General features: G+C 38.9%; 2 protein-coding genes across 2 annotated transcripts in view; one reads left to right on the forward strand and one right to left on the reverse strand.

The window, feature by feature from the left end:
* The window catches only part of Tagln2 (transgelin 2), a 960,136-nt gene extending 947,936 nt beyond the window's left edge, over positions 1-12,200 (forward strand). Inside the window, exon 5 of the mRNA XM_051147913.1 lies at positions 12,187-12,200. The gene's annotated coding sequence lies outside the window, so the exon portion shown is untranslated. The remainder of the gene's footprint in view (positions 1-12,186) is intronic.
* Mnda (myeloid cell nuclear differentiation antigen) lies at positions 5,776-21,516 on the reverse strand. The gene is made up of 6 exons (XM_051147894.1): positions 21,210-21,516; positions 19,699-19,796; positions 18,872-19,039; positions 10,057-10,464; positions 8,278-8,466; positions 5,776-5,946 (listed from the first exon to the last, which is right to left on the reverse strand). The coding sequence occupies exons 1-6, from the start codon at positions 21,472-21,474 to the stop codon at positions 5,827-5,829; spliced, it is 1,248 nt and encodes a 415-aa protein (XP_051003851.1). The 5' UTR covers positions 21,475-21,516; the 3' UTR covers positions 5,776-5,826.
* Between the last annotated feature and the right edge of the window lie 754 nt (positions 21,517-22,270).

Consider the following 22,270-nt stretch of genomic DNA (forward strand, 5'->3'; position numbering starts at 1 on the left):
AACCAGGAGTGGATGCTAGTGTGAGAGCTGTAGAGCTAATATGTAAACAGGGCAATGCCTGATTGTCATCATTCATCTGCAAGGGTCCTTTGATTTGCCTGGATAAAAATCATCAATGTTTGTTTTCCAAGTGATGCTGTTTGGAAGTTTTTTTTTTCCCAAAAAGTTTTTATTTATTTTAATTTGTTCACATTACAACAATTGTTATCCCTTCGCTCTTATCTCCCTGTTTCCTCCCTCCCTCCCTTCCTCATTCCTCCCTCCCTCCCTCCTTTTTCTGCCCAATTCGTCCTCTAGACCTCCCCCAAAATATGGGCACTGCCTATCAGTTCTCATCAGGATAGCCTGCATCCCTTTCAACTGTGTGTCAGCAAGGCTGCCCTGCCAAAGGGAAGTGAGCAAATCATGGGCATCAGGGGGCATATCAGAGGTTCAGAGGCACCCGCCCCTCCATGGAGAATGAGCTGTCCATTGGCTACAGCTGACAGGGGTCTAGGTTCTCTGCATGCATTGTCCTTGGTTGGTGCATCAGCTTGAGCAGGCCCGCCTGTGTCCAGATCAGCCTGCCTTGATGCTCCCCCTGTGGAGCCCCTGAACCTTCTGGATCTTTCTATGCCCTCACTCTTCCATACAGATCTTGTGTCCCTCTGTAGCTGCCAATCTGTGAGGTGGGGAAGCCTTCTGTCTTCTGAGATCTTCTCCAAGTTCTCTCATCGTTTCAGTTTTTGTTGTACAAATCTTTCCCTTCCTTTGTTACTTTCATTCCAAGATACTGTATTTTTGGGGATTTGTGAATAAGATTATTTACTTAATTTTTTTCTTGACATGTTTGTCATTTTTATATAGGAACTCTACTGATTTTTGTGTGTTAACGTTGTATTCTTCTATTTGCTGAAAATATCAGTTCTAGGAGATTTCTGTTGAGGTCTTTAAGGTCTTTTAAAGAGAGAGTCATGTTGTCTGAAAATAATGATATTTTGAATCCTTTTATTTTTTATTGAAAATACTTTTCTTTGCTACTTTGATTTAAGACCAGTAGTATGTGGTATTATTCTAGGCCCATGGGCTTTCTAGTCTCTGGTTCTTGGTCACCCAAGCAGTGTTCTACCTCATGGAGTGGTCTTTATTCCAATCAAATATTGGTTAGAAGTTCCACAAGCTTTGTGCCATCCTTGCATTAGCATATCTTACAGTCAGGACACCACTGTAGACCAAAGGATTGGTGGCTGTTTTGGTGGCCATGTTTCCCTTTTTGCAGGGGGCAGAGAACCTTCCTGTGCCAAAGATGCTAGAATGTAGGGGGTCAAAGCTCAGTGTAGGCATCAGTTTGAATTACTTCTCCATGCTCAATTTATTGTGTAGCTGTTTCCTTTAGCAATGTGGCCTTGTTGTCAGTTTGTGGAGAACAACAAACCTGGCAACAGCCTAGGTTGCTTGGAGATTCTCATGGGACCCCTTTGGCTGACAGCTCAATTAGATGCACGCAAGTCTCCATACTGGAAGCTTGGTTTGGTGAGTGACAAGAGGTGGCTTGTTGGGACTCTGTCTCCCTATTATTTGACAATTTCATTTAGATCACTTTCATGTGTGTATATATTTTATAAAGTTTCTACTGCATTAGATTTCCATACTAGAGCATGCACAGGGCCTGCACAGGTCTGTTCCAGGTCCTTTGCATATACATTATGGTTTTCCAGTTCAGGGATGTCAGAGAATTTTTGTCCTTTCTCTCGGGCTCTTTTTCGTTTGTTTATTTGTTTTGTTCAACTTCAATTGGATAGATTTTGTTTTATCTTATTATGTTTTATTTTGTTATATTTTTATGAAGGTTAAAACAAGGAAAGATAGATATTTTTCTACTATATACTCTGATTGTGGTTTCCCTTCCCTCTACTCCTCCAACTCCTCCTCACCCTTTCAAATCAAGTCCCTTTCTGTCTCTAGTCAGAAAACAAACAGGCATCTAAGGAATGATAATAAAATAAAATGCAATACAAGGAAATAAATAAACAACCAACTTGGAATATGGCAAAATAATCAAACAAACAAACAAAAAAAAGCCACGGGACAAGCAAAGAAAACACATATGGACACTGAGATGTACACATTCTCCCACACAGGAATGCCAAAGACCCCAAACCAGATGCCATAACATACACAGAAGGATGTGTAACATGAATGTGTAAGACAAAAAGAAAAAAAAATCACTGACTTAAAATTATGAGATGAAGGCCTAAAATATGCTGTTGAGTTTTATGTTTTGGTCATCTATTGCTGGACCAACTTCCCTTAAGAGTGGTTTGTTTCCCCCTTAGAGAAAACTAATTTTTTTTTATTTGCCTATCAGTTGGAGATAGCATCTTGGGTTAGGGATGCGGCTTGTGTCTACTTTTTCTTTCAGTTCTATGAGCACATCTGATGCACACCCTTTTAGACCCCATGTCTCCTGCCACAGTCTGTGTGATTTCATATATGTGACAGGCCTGTTGTATCTAGAAGACCATGTCTTCTTGGTGTCCTCCATCGCCTCTGGCCCTTCCATTATTTCCACTTCCTATTCTGTAGATTCTCTAAGACCTGAAGGAAGAGATCTGATGGAGATGTCCTGATTAGTGATGGGTGTTCTAAGGCCTCTTACTCATGAGCATTGATTGGCTGTGGGCCTCTGTATTTGTTCCTATCTGCTTCTGAAGGAAACTTCTCTGGTGACAGGTTAGCAAGAAACTGATCTGTGAGCAAAGAATGTCATTAGGAGTCACATTGTTGCTGCATTCCTTTAGCAGAGGAGTAGCATTTGGTGCTCTCCTAGGTTCCTGGCCTATCTTGTGTCTGGTTCTTGGCCACCCAAGCAGAGTTGGATAAGGGTTCCATCTCATGGAGTGGACCTTAACTCTATTGCTTGGTACCTTCTTTCTGCCCGTGCTGCATGGGTGTATCTTGCAGGCAGGTTGCTCTTGTAATCTGATGGATTTAGAGCTGGGCTACTGTTTGCCTTTGGTAGTGTGTGCAGAGAACCATTAATATTAGCAGTCCATAGAGGTGAAAGATTTAGTTAGGCAAATCTCTATTTCTCCATGTGCAATGAATTGTGTAGGTGTTTTGTGTAGGTGTTTTCTGCAGCAGTAGACCTCACTGTCAGTTTCTGGGGACCCACCAATAGCCTTGGGACTGACAGCTGTTTTGAGGGTCCCATGAGATCTCTTTTGCCAGCAACTCAATTAAATATTGTCCATTCACTGTGTTGGAAGCTCCTTTTGGTGGTGGGTGGTCTCCAGTTGGAGCTCTGTCTATTCCATTATGTTGTAATTTCACTTAGATTATATTCCTGTAAATATATTTTGAAGGAAGCTCCTACTGTACCATGTTCCTGTACGTCCCCTCAAATGGCCCTTATTCTTCACTGTTCCTCCCTGTATTTCCTTCCTTGCTCTCCTCTCTCTTCTTGTGCCCTGTTTGATCCTCCAATTCCAGTGTCCCCCATCCTTGTTCAACCATAAGTGTCTTTTATTTATTTATTTAATACTTATTTATTATTTATTTATTTTATTTAGCCTTCACAGGGAGTTCCATCCACCCTCCCCTACTCCATTAGTCTCTATCTAACACATGTGGTTTTGTGGGTGGTAGCTTGCTTACTGATGACTTAAGAGCTAACATCCACATATAAGCATATACCTATGATATTTATCTTTCTGTGTCTGAGTTACCTCACTCAGGATAATATCTTTCCCCCGTTTCCAGCCATTTGGGTATGAATTTCCTGATTTCATTTTTTTCAGTAGCTGAGTTTTACTTCACGGTGTAAATGCACCACATTTTCTTTATCCATTCATCCACTGATGGACATTTAAATTAAATTGTTTCTAATTTTTGGCTATTATCAATAAATCAGCAATTAACATGGTTTAGCAAGTGTCTCTGTGATAGGGTTAAGCCTCCTTTATGTACCCAAGAGTGGTATAACTAGATCTAGAGGTAGATTGATTTCCATCCTACTGTGGAATTGTTACACCTGATAGATTTGGTGGATGCAGTGATCTGGGGATGGCATCTGCGGTATTTCATGACATGTAACCATCTGTTCAAGCCCAGCCGGCTTTCCTAGTCTCCACTGAAGATTAGCAGTTGTTTATGGCAGGCCTGCCTTTGAATGTGAGCTTCTCTTTCCCTGTTGCCTTTTTTTTTTTAATGCTGTTTGTCTTGTTCTGTACATTTAGTATTTTGAGTATTATATGGGGAGCCCCTTTTATGGTTCTATCTACTTGGTGTTCTGTATGTCTCTTGGACCTTGGTACGTGCCACTTTCCAGAGATGGTAGATGCTTTCTTCTATGATTTTGTTAATAATATTTTTGGTGTGTTTGACCTGGGTTTCTTCTCCTCTTTCCATATTCCTTACTTGTATTTCGTATTTTTTTAAATGTCCAACAATTCCATATGTTTTATTTAACAGCCTTTGGGTTTTTTTGTTTGTTTGTTTGTTTTTGTTGTTTTAGCTTTAACATTTTCTTCCATTGAGTACTGAACAATATAATTTCCCTACCTTGTTTTTCAGACCTCCTATTCTCTCTTCCAGTCATCCAGTCAATCAGTGATGCCTTCCTCCAAATTCTATGCTTAAATCCCTGTATTTTTTTATTTTGAGATTTCTTTTTGGCTTTTCTTCAGAAATTATATCTGCTTATTAAGTTCTCCCTTTTCTTTTTAAAATTAATTTATCTTTTATTATGGTTTATTCACATTAGCGCTCTACTGTAATCTCTCAGACATTTTCTCTGACCTTAACAGGAGCATCATTGCATGTGTGCCTCTTCTCAAACCTCACAGCTTTCTCTTTTGAGACTTCTCTGTTTAGATGTGTACCCCAATTTTTAATTGGGTTATTTCTTTTCTGGATTTTCTAGTTTTTTGAGGTCTTCCTATATTTTGGATATCAGTCCTCTATTTGTTGTGAAGTTGGTAAAAAATCTTTTCCCACACTGTAGAGTGCTGTTCTGTCTGAATGATGGCATCCTATGTCATGAAAAGCTTTCCAATACCAAGAGTTCCCTTTAATTAATTGTTGATCTTAGTGCCTATTCTAGTGGTGCTCTGTGCAGAAAGACTCTCTGAACAGGACCTCATTCATCCAGAAATTAAAATCAACAACTGAAGGTGCTCTCTCCGATCCTGATGCCTCTCTTTGCATCCTGTTCCCCTAACTGGGCTGCCTCATCTGCCCTCAGTGGGAGAGGACCTGCTTAGTTTTGCAGTTGATTAATGTGCCAGGGCACGTTGGTACCCACAGGAGACCTCCCCCTTCTCTGAGGTGAAGGAGAGTGGAGATATGGGAGAGGCGCTTGCAAGGGGGGGATGGGAGGAGAGGACGGGTAGCTTCAATAAGTGTATAAAGTGAACAGATATAGTAGATATGGGTATAGATAGATCAACAATTGGTTAATAGGCCTCATAAAGTTTAAAGGGAACAAAACATGGAGAGAAGAAACAGCCTACAGAGTAAGAGAAAATTTTAATAAATCCTATATTCAGGAAGTTTAATCAGAATATAGAAGGCAACACTGATGAAGTCCTGTGTATTCTGCCCTATTTGTCCCACAGAGTACAAAGACACTACCTTCAGCCAGTTCACTCATGAATTAAACAAATTAAGCACAGCACTTTTGTAATGACGTCTTTATAGAATTTTTAATTATTTTTACACTGGAGAAAATAAGTTCAAATTTCATTTTATAGAAAATTGGAACAATAAAAATTTGGTAAAAAATACATTATCACAAATCAGATATAAAATCTAGTAAATACTTGGATGTAGTAGTAACACTGTTGATTAGAACGGTGTCTCAACTTTAAAAAAACTGTATTGATATTGTTGGTAGACATGTTTTTCTTCATCTGTTGTGCTTGAAGCGGCAGCGAGTGTTTCCTTTTTTTTCCCAGGCTTAGTGACCTTGAAAGAGACAATGAGCAATACTGTAAGACCCTGGCAACTGAGATAAAGCACTGTTTCCATCTTTCCGGTCACCCATTCTTGCCTATTCCCCACAGGGATCATATATGACTTTGGCCTTCTCAAAAGCTGGGGAACTTCTCTGCTTCATGTCCTTCACTGCATCGCCTCATTCTAAGACATGCCTTTCCAACTGTATGGTCCTTAAAGTGATGGATCTTCTCACTGAACATAGATCTTCTCACTCAACATAGGTTTATTTGAGTAGGTTGGATGTTTCCCATATGTGGGGAGGGGAATTGTAACAGAAAACCAAAAGGATTGGTTTATCTTGTCTGAAGCATGGTTTGGAATCGAAAAACAAGACAAAATTACAGAAAGTTCTGGGTTTCCTCAGTCCTACTACTCTGCATTATCAGGTTGAGTTGAAACTCCGGGATTTTTGAGTTAAGCAATCTTGAAAATGGGACAACTTATGTGTATGTTCCTGTGTCAAAAGGTATTATTAGCCTTTGTTGTAATGCTGTATCTGGCATATGTCTTCCAATAGAGCCATCTCTTATATTTTAATGTAGTTGTTCCACAAGAGTTCATTTGTGTCTGTCATGAACTATGTTGACTTCATTCCTCCTTCAAATGTTCCGTTATCTGCATTTCATTGTATCTTGATCTCTCCATTTGTTTATCTTCATTTGTAATATACCTGATCTCTAACTATATCTTTACTGTCTTGAGATCCTTAACTACCACCACTGATCTGTGTACTCAGTGTAGGGTAGCCTAGGTTGATCTAGGTTCCATTACCTTTGTCTATTCCTGAGCATTTGTAGCTACATTTATGAATGTATAATTATTAATGGTAATAATTACTATGTCTCTATTGATGTTTAAAGTCCCAACTCATAGTCAATATTTGGTGCTTAGTCTCTATTAGTATAAACATCAATCATACTTTTTTAAAGATATAATCCAAGTACAGGATTTGTCAACTATCTCTAAATTTAAAAATACATACAACTTTATTTTTTATTTCGAATCTGCATGTCGATATCTCTATGTATCAATAATGATTTATAGACATTTACTAAATTTTCTATAGGCAGTTGAACATCATCATCATCCTGAGCATATTTCCACACTCCAGGCCATGTTCTTCATTCTCAGTGTTAGTATCAGCTCCATTTATCAAGTTTCTTTATGCTATCTCTGAATTGCTTTGGATGTTTTTTGAACCCATTTTCTCTCTCACCACTGTTACCAAACTGGATATAAAACCAGAAGGGTCTTTCTTCTTAAATATTAGTCTTCTCCATTAACTAAAGCCCCATTTATTTTTCCTCTGCTTAATACAATTATGAAATATCTTCTACGATGTCTTGGTAACATCACCACCTGATTTTTAAAGTCATGTTCCATAGGCTTTGGATATTTTAATGGTGCAAATCTATGGTGATTTTCAAATTATCAATGATTTCATGAGCAGCTTATAGAGTTCCTCAATATATGATGCAAATATATAATACAAAACCATACAATAACACACAGTTGTGTCTAACTAATATTTTGCCTCCCAAGTTTCTCTGCAACACAAATTACCAAGACAGGTATAAAAATACTTTTTACTAATATGTCAAAATGACTAAGTATTCATCCGCATAAAACCTTTCAACATTTACCTATTTCAGAATGAATGATCCATTTCCTTATTTCTGGAAATGCTACATTTATTTTACTCTTTTAAACAGCCCTTTGGCACCACATTCTCAGAGAGTTTGTCTTTCATAGGTAGTGGAATTAATAGTGTTAATTCACACTGTGGTATGTCATGTGTATATTTTAGATATCTCTCTTTCTCAAGTGTCTTCACCCAGTTAAAAAAATAATACCTACTACCTACTCATTTCTCATGATGTGCTACACATTGTGATAGCTTATAAATATAAAGGCATTTCTTCCCTTAGAGTCCAGATTAAAAGTTAAATGTCTTCAGTATCAGCCAGCTCTTAATTGTTGAAGCTGGCATTCTAATTACATCAGATTTACTCAGAATCTTTGCTCTTGATCACTATTGAAATGTACTTCCATGCCATTCTAAAGTCTTTACACATCTTGGTTTTTTAAAATATATATACAATACTTTTGGATAATTTCTTAATTATCCATGAAAAATTCTCCCCCATAGAAATGAGTATGAGGATATCATTTGAATTCTCTCTTCCAGATACAGAATTGTCTATGTAACATACCAAATAGTTTACATTCAGAATCTTAAAAAGAAAAAGAAAAAGGCGATGTCCTCTTTGGCCAATCCATTCCCAGTCTACTTCCTACCTTAATGAAGCTGTGCTCTCCACACACTAACTTTGGTTGCTTGTCAATTGTTTTCAGTTGAAAGCAGAAGAGTCGGAGTTTATCTCCTTCCTCACATTTGATGTTGTACCACTTTCCGTTCCCCACCACGTCTATATTTCCTGTGTTATCTTTTATTTCATAGATTGTGTTCTTTGGCTTCACGTTTTTCTGCAAAATTCAAATTAGCATTCATTTTATAATAGTTATCACGTTGCTACATATTCAAAGGAAATGTTTTTCAGGACAAAATCATAGGAAGATATGAAACCTGTTACAGACACAGGCATACAGGTATCTTCAGCGAAGTCATCTCAAAGAATTTTTTATTACTATAATGATTTACTTTTTCGACTTGGAGATTTCTGCCTGGGGGTGCTAGGACAATAAACCTTCTTCCTGTTTTCCACTGCTTTGCATTTCTCAACAGCCCAGGTCCCTGTAAATTACCTGTGATCCAGGAATCAGGACTTTGGGCAGCCATCCTTGTACCTTCTGCTTATAAAGGGATGAAATCCCGTTTGCTCCTACCATTCCTTCATTTGGTAGGTTATTGGAAATCTATATATCAGGTAAGATTCTAATAATTCACTCATTTAGAACCTCTTAATATCTTTTTTCCAGTATCATGTCCAAGTAAGCTAATATTACCTAGTTTATAGTGTATTGCCCTTCACTCAAGCTATTGCTCATCTATTTTCAATTGCATATGCATAGTCTTCAAATAGTGTGCTATGAAGTAAAGGATTTAAAATAAAGGATCTTCAAAAGAAGATAAACTAAAGAGCCATAAAGCTTCCAAGTTTATGAAACATTTGTTGAGTCCTACAAAGTTGTCAATTTTTTAAAACTGCATTCTAATACCTTGAATTTGGCTATTGATGCATCAATGAGATCTCTCTCTCTCTCTCTCTCTCTCTCTCTCTCTCTCTCTCTCTCTCTCTGTGAGTGTGTGTGTGTGTGTCTGTCTGTCTCTCTCTTTCTGTCTCTCTGTCTCTGTCTCTGTCTGTCTCTCTGTCTCTCCTTCTGCTCTCTCTGTCTGTCTCTCTGTCTCTCTCTCTCTCTCTCTCTCTCTCTCTCTCTCTCTCTCTCTCTCTCTCTCTCTCTCTCTATATATATATATATATATATATATATATGAATCCAATCAATCTAGACTGTATGTCATTCCACACAATAGTTCTCAGTTGCTAAGCTAATCAGAAATAATCAATTAATTAAGATACAGGTATCAACACTAAATGGTTATACCTACTATCTTCAGAGATAATAGCTTCATTCTACTGAGTGATTTTGAGCTCAAGAGAACACTAACTAATCTATTTATGACTACAAATACATGTCACAATTAATATTCACTCTTGTTCAGGAAATATTTAGAAACAAATCTACAGAAAGAAAAGAATGAGTATTGTATAGTTGTAGTACAGTTTAAAAAACAGAGACTGTTAGCATGTCATCAACCTGTGTGCTGTTCTATATTCCCGCTCACTGTGACTGAGGGTAGGTATTTGTAACTAGTAAAATGAACTTTCTTGGTAAATCACTTTCAGAGGGCTCTTTCAGAGATATCTTAGGAAGTAGAGTGTTAAAAAGGCACCCACTGTTATTCCCTAATATGTGGGATGATTTCTCCTTCTACCTCAGGCCCAAGTTGAGTGTTGTGTTACAATATTTTCATTAAACAGTAACTGATATGTGTCATATTTAATTCTAGGTGTTGGTGGAGAAAAATTAAAAAAACAAGTTTTCAGGCATTACCTTGTGTAATGTAAACAAGCCATAAAACAGTGCTCCGGAAACACCCTTGTGAATATCAGAGATCTTGGGAGTTTCATTTGCTCTTTTGATAACACTGTTGGGGACTTCAATCTTTTCATCAGGTCCAGCATCAACCACAAAGGAATCTTCATTTATCTCCAGGATTCCTTTGCTCTTGACATAATTGGAGATCTTGATGACATTATTTTTTGTGAACTTCTCTTTCAGCCAGATGTTGAAAACTTTCACATGGAAATACTCATTCACAGTAGCCACTGTAGCATGAAACATGGTCTTTATTTTATGTTCTGATGACTCGTATTCAAATAGGTCTGTTGCTTTAAGCACCATCACTGTCATGACATCCTTTTGGAGAATGGCACCTCTGGCAGTGCTCTGATGTGGGGTCTATGATTTTTGGTTTTGGGTTGAACAAATACATAAATATAAACATAAAAGTTTAGCAGCAAATACAAATCAACCTTCACATAAGATGAATCTCAATGTCAACATTGTTCTTAACAACTTTTATGTATTTGTAGAACTAAAGATAAGCTAAAGAAGAATTCTTTAACTGGCCAAAAGGCAAATGGATTAAAGTAATGGACTTTACCCACTGATGTTTGAACACTCTCACTGAAAAGCAGAGTACTCTTTCTAACACAAGCAAAAATGCTGAGCATAACTACAGCACAAGCTTTTGAGAACAGTTTTATGAAGTGCTTAAGTGAAATTATAATTAATTAAAATATATCCATTACTCTTATGGCCAAAGAATATAAACATGGAAAATTAAATATTGTTGAGCATAGAGAACAACTGTCATATATCATAAAGGTGTCGAAGGTCTTTAGTTACCACTGGTTTCTCTGCAGGTTATTCTGAGGGTATAAATCACAGTGTATCTCCATAGGAGATAACAGTCTGATATGATTAAATTATGAAAAAAGCCCTAGCTAGCTCACAGCCCCTTCTTTTAAATAGACTCTAATAGAGTTAGTTTGGTTAAAGCCATGTCCCTAAACAACATGCATAGAGATTTTCCTCAAAGGTAGAGATTTATAAAATCAGAGAGATATTGATAGACATCTGATCCCTTTCTGCACAGTAGTCTGGACTCACTGGGTTTTAGTGGAGTATTTCAATGGAGAGGAGATTGGCTAACTATAAGACAGTATGCAAAGCAATGAAAAGCTGTGAACTTCATAGGTTTTAAATATATGGAGATAGTGTTATTGTCTTCACAGACCCAAGGGGATGTGAATAGTACCATCTCATGCACAGTCATCACCTACGTAGGATCGGTGTTCACTTGGACCTAATTCTTTATCAGTGTAATCAATTACTATTACATAAAAAAACAAAAAGCAATACAGTTATTGGTGGTGACTAGTGTATAAGTAAACAAGTAGCAATGACTAGATTCAAAGGAAAATATAGGATATGCATAAAACAATTAGTGGGCTATTATGAGAACACAAAATGAACTATAATGTACACATTTCAAAGATATTCATTGAAAGTGGAACTTAGTTTGTGGCAGTGGATAATGTATAATGAATCATTTAAAAAAGAAACACAAATGCTGTTGTATCCATTGAATATTATATGCATTTTAAATTATGGACTTAGAAAGATAGGCCTGATATAAAACAAACAATAAACTAATAACTATTATATGATGTTACAGTAGAAAAAAATTCTACATACTTATAAAAATATGTTTTTAAGCTAACACTGATACTTAATACTGCAAAACATTTGACAATCCAATGTGAAAGTACCTTGAGCAGGGAAGAATAAACATGTAATAATAATTACAGCTCACTTCTTATCACTCTCAGTTTCTGCAGAATGGTGTCTTCCTGGACTTCCACAAATTCTTTAACTTCCCTCACTATGTTTTTATCCTCCAAGAATTGCCATTTCCCTGTTGTTTTTATTTAATACATTTTTCATACAACATATACCAATCATGATTCCCCTCCCTCAACTTCTCCCACATCCTCCCCTCTCCTCATTCAACATTATGTTCTTTTTCTCACTCTCAAAAGATAAAATAAAAATATAAAAAAATAAAACCAAACCAAACGAAAAAAGTTCCCAAACAAAGCAAAAAAATAAGACCCCCCCCCACACACACAAATGGCCATTCTCCCTGCTTGCCAGGTCCTGTGGGGGCATGCCCAGGTATTCTGAGCTGTGTGTTGTCATTTTCATTCTCCCTCCAAGCTCCATTTTCTGGCCCTAGGAATTCACCAGTCCTGCTGCACTAGTAACGTCCTGATTAGACCCATTCTCCCCCATCTCTCTGCTCTCCTCATCCTCCGGCACATACCCAGCTGCACTGAGATGATGCTGTTCTCCAGAGTCACAGCTCTGCCTGCCATCCTCAGGCCTGCTGTACCAGGAACATCCAGGTTAGACCCTTCTCTCTGCCACAGGTGGGTCCCCTGGGTCACACACAACTGCTCTGAGACTTGCACAGCTCCCTGAATTTCATTGTCCAACCCAAGGCTGCCTTCTTGGTGCCTGCTGTACCAGGAACATCAGGGAGAGCATGGTGGCTAAAGGCTCACTCAAGAACACAGCAACAAGATCCAGGGCGATATGGCAGCTTTCAGAGCACAGCTATTCTACTACAATAAACCCTGGATATCCCAACACAACCAAAACACAAGGAAATGACCTTAAGTACAATCTTATAAAAATGATAGAGTCCTTTAAAAAGGACAGTTATAAGTTTCATATAGAAATAAAGTAATATACAATTAAACAGGTGAAGGAAATAGATAAATCTGTTCAAGACCTAAAAATGAAAGTAGAAGCAACAAAGAAAACAGAAACTGAGGGAATCCTGGAGTCGAAAACCATAGGGAAAAGAAGAGGAACAACAGACACAACCACCACCAATAGAGTGAAAAAGATAGAAGAAAGAATCTCAGGCATGGAAGATAGAAAAAAATTAATACATCAATCAAAGAAATGTTAAAATTCCTGACAGAAAACATCCAGGAAATCTAGGAGACTATGAAAAAAACCAAACTAAAGGACAATTGGAATAGAAGAAGATGCAGAGTCTGTGCTCCAAAGACCAGAAAATATTTTCAACAAAAACATTGAAGAAAATTTCCCCAACCTAAAGAATGAGGTGCCTATAAACATATAATTAGATTGGACCAAAAAGACAACCCTCCTGCAACATCATAATCAAAACAAAACACTGAATGTACAAAACAAAGAAAGAATATTAAAAGCTGCAAAAGAAAAAGGCCAAGTAACAGGCAAAGGCAGGCCTATTAGAATTATACCCAACTTCTCAACAGAGACTCTGAAAGGTGGAAGGGTGAGGACAGGTGTCTTACGGCCTCTAAGAGACCACAGATACCAACTCTGACTACTATACTGAGCAAAATGCTCAATCACCATCAATGGAGAAAACAAGATGTTCCAAGGCAAAACCAAATTTCAACAATATCTGTACAGAAATCCAGATCTACAGAAAATACTAGAAGGAACACTCCAATTCGAGGAGATTAACTACAGCCAAGAAAACACAGGAAATAAATAATTCCACACCAGCAAAACAACAAGAAAAAGGGAAATACACAGACCATTAATTCAGCAAAGGTGATTGTAGGTAATTGTAACCCCAGTCACTGGAACCCAGAGCAGCAGCCAGAGCCTGAGCCTCGAAGCCTTCACTGGATCCGATCTCTATGGAGGTGTCTTGAAGTGGAGTGATGAACAGCCAAGATAAAAAAAAAAAAAAAATTCTGCCTCTTGCTTTGGGATGTTATATCTGTGTGTGTATGTATGTATATATCTCCTCTCAGAATCCATACTAGGATTTTATCAGTTGGCAAAAACCATGCTTCCACAAGAAATGGTTCCTCTTCCAGTGGACAAGCATCATCTGTTCTCTGGCAAGTTTGTTTTCAGTGGAAAAACACTGCACAGTGTCACACAAGTCTGTTTCACATCCCATACTTGGAATCAAAACAAAAACATGTTTATATCCACTACAATCCTACATTCAACAAAGGGCTAATAACCAAAATATTTAAAGAACTCAAACCATTAAAAAACACCTACAAACAAATAATCCAATTAAAGAATGGTAAGCAGAGCTAAACAGAATTCTCAACAGGAATCTCAAATCTCCAAGAAGCACAAAAAGAAATGCTCAACGTTCTTGGTCATCAGGGAAATGCAAATCAAAATGACTCTGAGAGTCCATTTTGGGGGGGAGGGGATCTTTCGAGACAGGGTTTCTCTGTGTAGTCTTAGCTGTCCTGGACTCACTTCGTAGACCAGACTGGTCTCAAACTCACAGCGATCCACCTGCCTCTGCCTCCCGAGTGCTGAGAGTCCATCTTACATTTTTCAGAATGACTAAGATAAAAAAACTCAACTGACAGCACATGCTGGCAAGGATGTAGAGAAATGGGAACACTCCTCCATTGGTGGTGGAAGAGCAAACTTGTACAACCAGTTTGAAATCAATCTGGCGCTTTTTCAGAAATTTGGGAATATTTCGACCTCAAGACCCAGTTATACCACTTGGGCATATACCCAAAAGATGTCTCACCACACAAGTAGACTTGCTCAACTATGTTCATAGCAGCTGTATTTGTAATGGCCAGAATCTGGAAATAATTTAGATGCCCCTCAACCAAAGAATGGATTTTTAAAAATCTATGGTACATTTACATAATGGAATACTACTCAGTTATTAAAAACAAAGAAATCATGAAATTTGCAGGCAAATAGATGGAACTAGAAAAGATCATCCTGAGTGAGGTAACCCAGACCCACAAAGTCACACATGGTATATACTCATAAGTGGGCTTTTGCCATATAATGCATGATAAACATACTACAATGAACAGACCCAAAGAAGATAAGTTACAAGGAGGATCCAAGGGAGGATGCTGAAATATCGCTCAGAAGGGGAAGTGAAAAGACAGAGTTAGTGGTAGGAGAGGAGGAACAAGGTAGGAGAGGATGTGCAAAGAGATATGAGGCTGGAGATCTGGAGATATCCAGATTCTGGAGATCTGAAGGAAAAGAAACTGTGGGTGGTGGCATCTCTGTGACAAGCTGGAGACCTAAGTGAGTGTAGGTCCCTGGAAGAGTATGAGGAGGACTCTGGCACAGACTCCTAGTAGCAGCGTTTGTAGTGTCTGAAGAGGACACCCTTTAACTGTACAAGACTCCTAGTAAGGGAGGAGAACACCAACAATCCCACAAAAATCTCGACTCAAAATTTACCCTATCTGTAAGATGTGCAGGGATAAAGATAGAGCAGACAGAGTAGAGATTGAAGGAATGTTCAACCAATGCCTAGCCCAACCCTAGACCCAACCCCATGGAAGAGAGCCAGCCCCTAACACTATTAAAGATACTCTGCTCTGCTTGCAGAAAGGATCCTAGCAGAGTTGTCCTCTGAGAGGCTCCACCCAGCAGTACTACAAAATAGATGCTGAGACTCACAGTCAAACATGGGGCGATGTGTAGGAAGTCTTATGGCAAAGTTGGGGGAAGGAGCAAAGGATCTGGCCTCCACAAGAAGGACCAACAGAAAGAACTGCCAGGAGCCAGAGGGGCTTGTTGAGACTGAAGCACCAACCGAAGACCATGCGTGAACTGGACCTCAGGCCCCTACACAGATGTAGCCGATGAGCAGCTCAGGCTTTGTGTGGGTCCTCTTGTTGAGGGGAGCAGGGGCTATCTTTGATATGGATTCTGATGCCAGCTTTTTGATCACCCCACCCACACCCCAGCAGGACTGCCTTTCTAGGCCTCCAGGGAAGAGAACACATGTACAATCCTGATGTGACTTGATGAGCTGGGATGGATGGGAAGGGAGTATCTTCTTTCTGAGAGAGTGATACAGGGTAGGACTGGGAGGAGAAGAAAGATGGGGCTATGACCAAGATGTAAAATTTTTAAAAAGTGAGATTTCAAAAAATAAAAGGAAAATGTGGTACATTTATACAATACTCAGATATTACAAACAAGGACATCTTGAAATTTGCAGGCAATTGGATGGAACTAGAAAAAGATCATCTTGAGTGACATAACCCATAGCCAGAAAAATAAGCACGGTATGTTCTCACTTATAAGTGAATATTAGCCTTAAAGAACATGATAATCAGGCTACTATCCAGAGACCCAATGCTGCCAAATACCAAGGAAGGCCCAATAGAGAATGCTTGAATCTCACTCAGAAGGGGAAATAAAACAGATATCTGAAGTAGATGGAGGGAGGGAACTGGGTGGTAGAGGGATAGGGAAGGAATAAGGGTAGGGATCAGTAATGGGGAGGGAGAATGGTTGAAACAGAGAACAGAAAGCAGTGGGGGTGGCATTTCCAGAAGTCTATGGGGGTGACCCTCACTGAGACTCCTAGCAGCATGAGATATGGTGCCTGAAGTTGCCACCTCCTGTAGCCAGGAAGGACTTCCAATGGAAGGAGGGGTCAACACCCACCCACAACACTTTCTACACAAAGTTTTTTCTGCCTACAGGTATTTCAGGGATGATCAAGCGAGTGGCTAACCAATGACTGGCTAAGACCCACTCCATGCATGAAAGCCAACCCTCGACACTATATGATAATATACTATGCTTGTAGACTGGAGTGTAGCATAGCTGTCTTCTGAGAGGCTTAATCCAGCAGCTGAGAGAAACAGATGGCAGAAACCTACAGCCAAACTAGGTAGTTTTGTGGAAGAGTGGGAGGAAGGATAGAGGGAGCTGCCAGAAGTGTTAAAGATACCACAAGAAGACCTACAGAATCAACTAATTAGGGCCATGGGGTCTCCCAGAGACTGAACCACCATCCAAAGAGCACACAGCAAGCATGGACTGGACCTAGAGCCCTCACACATACGTAGCAAAATGTGTATCTCATTTTTCATCTGGGCCCTCTAACAATTAGAGCAGAGGTTCTCTGACTCTGTTTCTTGTCTTAGAAACCCTTTCACATAGATGGGCTGCCTTGTCTGGCCTCAGTGGGAGTGGATGCACCTAGTTCTGATGCAGCTTGACTTACCAGTGTGGGCTGGTACTCGTGTGGGGCTTCCTTTCTCTTAGGATAAGGGGATGGGGAAATTGAGAGTGGGTGTGAGAGTGGGACTGAGAGGAAAGGAGAAAGGAGATTGCAATTAGGCTGTAAAGTGAATTTTTAAAAGGCTAAAAATAATTCATATACATGAATTGTGGTGAAAGGAGATGTAGCTCATTTGACAGAGTGCTGGACCGGCATGCCTGAAGCCCATCCAAACTCATTTAAATCTTTGTTTAGATCTTTAAAATGAAAATAATTCAAGTTAAATAAAACTGCTATGTATGTGAGAAACACTAGTACTTCAGGCAACAGGTTCAGCTAGGCTCTTCACTACACTTTTTAATCTTAGAAGAAGTATGAGATATTAAAATTGTAAAGCTTGATTAAAAATGAAGTTAAGTTAGTATGCAAATACTTCCATGTAATTGTAATGGCCACATTTACTGGTTTCTTTGTATGGTTTTGACCCTTCAAGATACAAGTCTTCTCAAATGTAACCACTGCTATGAAATGGATGCCATTCAAGCCAAATGTGTCACTGATAGTTACCCGTTTTCCAGGATTGTATATATTTCCAATCCTGTTGCTGTCAGCATTCATGAAGATGGATAATTAGATGTTCCTAAGGATTTCCCATGCTAAATAACAGGATCTATTATTTTAAAGGATGAAATGTTGGTCACATAAAGTGTTCAATACAATTGTGCCATGTAGCAGAATAAGGAGATTGGTGTAAATTGTAGTCGGGGTCTCAACATACACCTGAGGAAAGATGATAACATTAAATAACTGCATTATTAGGAGACCAGATGAGAAGTCCTAGTCACTGTAATTATATTAAGAACTCATCAGAATGGTAACAGGAAGCCATTCCCTTTGATGAGGAGTAGCTGGGAGAGTTTGGTATATGCCTGGCAGGAGCCTGAAGCTGACTTTCAGCAAAAGTGACTATTACAGTTATACAGCATATGATCAGTGACTGGATGGGGATAAAGATTTCCCAGACAGGGAATCATCATGCCTCAAAACACCTGCTGAGAAGAGTATAGAGTGGTGACAATAACCTTAGAAGTTAGGTCACCAGCAAAGGAAAAGGGTCTGAGAAGAAACTAGAGAATGGCAGATTGCTATACTCTTGTGTCTCTGTCTATCTCCCCTATAAACTTTTCTGAACGCCAAGCAGAGAATTGATTGACATCATTAGAGATCATGTCATAGATACACATATGTAAAGAGAATATCTTGATTATTTTATAGATACATTTCCTGTCAATTAAAAATCCTCTGGCCTATAAGTAAGGGTAAAATGGAAGGCAAGGCATATGACATGCAGAAATGACTCTAGGATAGACCCAGGTGCAGTAAATTCACCTAGGAAGATCTGAGAAGGCCAGACCCATGGTACCTGAACAGAGGTAGCCAGCCAAGTGACAGAATGTAGATTAGTATAAATGGATTACTCTAAGTTATGGACTTGTCAGAGAAGAGCCTAGCTCTATGGTCTAGGTATCTGTAAATATATGTTAAATCTGATGAGTCGTTATTCCAGGAGCTTTTGTCCAAGAGAAAAAAACATGCACCATAATGTACTTACATACATAATTACATAATTTAATGAGATATTTAATTATATGAGGAAAATCAGTGCAGTAAGAGATTGGTGAGAAGTTTTTCCAAGGTTGTGGTGAGCCCAGTGGTATGCTTTGAAAAGGGTAAGCATTGGGAATAGAAAAGTGGTACCTTCTTTGAGGAACTGCTGGATGATGTTGGTGGAGGCTTATGAGGAGTCTGGAGACAACTTTCATCATTTTGTATGTTGGTTCCTGAAGGCTCTGGAAGCCCAGTCTGTTCCTGGGTAAGCATCCTTTTCTTTCCACCTTCAGCTTTTGTGGGTTGTTTTCTCTTTGTCTGAAAAACCATCATTCAACGTTCACTCTTGATTCTCTCATGTGTTGGAAATTGAACCCCAGGCCTTTTACACAGTAAGTTGTGCTCTTCTTTACAGTTTTTATCCCCAGCGCTTAGTGATGTCTTTCATATTAAATAAAGCACAATATTTTCAAGGTTACAAGAATCTTTGTTTTATTAGTGAATTTTAATTATATTTGCTTTCTTTTGTAAGAGTTGCCCTAGTCACGGTGTCTCTTCACAGCAATAGAAACCCAAACCTAGTAGGCATATAGGCTTGCTTCACAGAGGAGCAGAAACACTGCACTCATGTCACTCTACTTATCCCAGAGGTGGCAGAAGAGCATTATGTGTCAATTTACAAAGTCCACCTTTAGGTTTAATCATTTTAAACGCCAAATCCCAATGCAACCGCTTTTCAGTAAGTGTTTTTAAAAAGCCATGCAGTGATTTCGTGGTTGCATCATTGGGGCCCATACTGCACAAGTTAGAGCACACAGTAAATATGAAGCAAAATGAGTGGCAGGTCACTATACATTTATCGACTTAGAACTCCATTCTCACTAGAGCCTTGGACCAGATAGTGCGCTAAATGTTCTTAAAGAACCAACAAAGGGGAAAACCTGAGCAGCAACTATCTTGTAGATTTGTCACTTTACCGTTGAAGAGGGTTTACTCTTGTTTGATTCATTGTTGGTGGACAGAGATTGGGAACTGTTGGGTTCACCTTGTTTTCCTCCTTTCTTTTGCTTTTTCACTGTAGGAATAAAGAAAACACAGTAAAGCCAGGCATATAGTTAAGATGTCTGAAGTTCATTTAGAATTATTATTTTCCTTCTCTTTAAAAATGAAATTGCTAGTTCATTTCATGTTCATTGATGGTTTTACAGAAAGACAATTTTAAGAACTGTTTTGTCTCTCTCTGTGTCTATGTGATTACTTTCTTATGCTGCAGGGAAGGCAGCCCACAGTACCTAGTCAGGCATAGGCCTTGCCTTAGGGTGTCTTTGCCCTTCCCATGTATAGTAGACACAGATTCTTCATCTTGGGGACTTCTGTTATATCAGTCCAACCATGTCCCAACCCTCTTACCCCACAGGCTGATTTTAAGAGCCTGAAATATTTAAAAATAAAAACAGTAGGTCACCTTCTAAAGAGAATCATTCTAAATCATAGAAAGAAAGAAATTATGATTTGATTTTTGATGCAAGAAAAAAAGCAAAGTAGTAACATTAGAGTTGGCCTTCTTACCTCTGTACTGAGGATACATTTTTCTGTATAACTAAGTGTGTTCTCAATATGCAGATCTCCCTGTTGAGCATTGTTATGCTAACTGGTAGGGTGTAAAGTTGTCAACCAGCATATCCATTATAATAAACCCAGTGACTTTATAAAAAGGAACCTCTCCACATCTCTAAGATTCATACTTCTCCTTAAATATTAGATCATGTTTTTACCAGAAAAGATATTAATGAATGGGTAAGACAGTTAATTATTAAATGTACTCTATTTAGATGTTTTAAATAGCATTTTCAACTTTTACTTTATTTTCTAGTTTTTCTACCACGTTGGATGATCTAAGCTGTCTCCACAACTGCTTCTTATTTTATTTACCTCCAACACAAAAGATGTCTATCCTAAAATACACCAAATTTCTTTCTAAGAAAGGATGTCTCATAGGTGTTCTTTAGTTAACAAGAGTCATTATCTATGCCTAGACATTCATGTTTCAGCCAGTCTCAGAGCTAGTCCCATATGGTAGGATTAGCAATATAAGTTACCTGCTTGGTCTGCAGTTTAAATTCTTCACATCCTGATTGTAGCCCCCTCCTCATTCTCTCCCAATCCCTCCTCCCTCCCTTATGCCCTCTCCTTCCCTCCCTTAGTACTCAGACAGGGGAGCCCTCTTCCCCTAATATCTGACATCAGCCTATCAAGTCTTATCTGTGTATTAGCTGTAACCTCTTCCTCTGTAGCCTGGCATGGCCATCTTGCCAGGGAGACATGATCAAAATCATCAACTTGTTGATTTCCAAAATGCCTCAACCCCTATAGTTTCTAAGGCACACTATGGAAAAGAGGCATATCTGCTCTGATAACTGCAGTGAGCTAACAAGTCCGGGAAGGATGGAGAAAGGGTAAGAGTCCAGGGTGCTCCCTCCTCTGTTACCTTTTGCCTTCTCTGTTTTAAGGTTTTCTGCAAGGTCTTCAAGTCCTTCAATGTCTTTGCACACGTCTATCAGCTTGTCTAGTCCAGCGTCCTTTGGGAACTTGTCCTCCATCAGGTCAGCCATCTGGATCCTGTCATACTCATCTTGCATTTTTTTAGTTAGTTTTAGTTCTGCTCTTAGTAAGGACTTGATTGTCCTAAACTGGTAGTCTTCCATGTTCTGAAATCCTTTTAGAAGGACAATCTTTTTGTATTCACTTGCCATCTCTCAAATTATGGAGGCGTCTAGAAGATAAAAATGGACCCAGGATTACATACATACACGCACATTTTCAAAAACAGGATATTATCTTGTCAGCAAATGACGCTACTTGATAATGTTGTCCATAATATGTGTGATAAATAGACAATTAAATCCAAGATGTACCACTGTATAATACGTATGTAGAACTTCTATTTAATAAACACATCTAAGAAAATCTTCCCCCTATCCAAAGTAGGTCAGGGACAGTTGTGGTGGAAGAAAAGGATTGAACCAGCAGTGCTGCAGTGTTTTGAGTATGAGCTGTGAGTACTAAGTTCTCGTCCATTTCTTTTTTTTTGTGCTGAAGCCTCTCACTGAATATTTGCCTGTGGGTTTCTGAGTCTTCCCATTCTAAAGTGGCCTTTTTGTTGTCGCATTTATTTATTTATTTAAATTATTCAGATCACATCTCAGTTGTTATCCCCTTTCTTCTATCCCCCCTTTCCTCCCTTCCTCCCTCTTTCACCCTAGTCCCCTCCCCTAGGTCTGTGACAGGAGGGGACCTCTTTCCCCACCATATGGTCACAGCCTATCAAGTCTCATCCTGGTAGCCTGCTTTTCCTTTCTCTGAGTGCCACCAGACCTCCCCATCAAGGGGAAGTGATCAAATATGGGGCATCAGAGTTCATGTGAGTCAGTCCCCACTCTCACAAAACTGTGGAGAATGTCCTGTCCATTGGCAAGGTCCGAGGAGGGGTTCAATGTTTACTGCATATATTGCCTTGGTTGATGCAGTAGTTTGAGCAGAACCTCTGGA

The sequence above is a fragment of the Acomys russatus genome, chromosome 6 (assembly GCF_903995435.1).
Source record: "Acomys russatus chromosome 6, mAcoRus1.1, whole genome shotgun sequence".
NCBI lineage: Eukaryota > Metazoa > Chordata > Mammalia > Rodentia > Muridae > Acomys > Acomys russatus.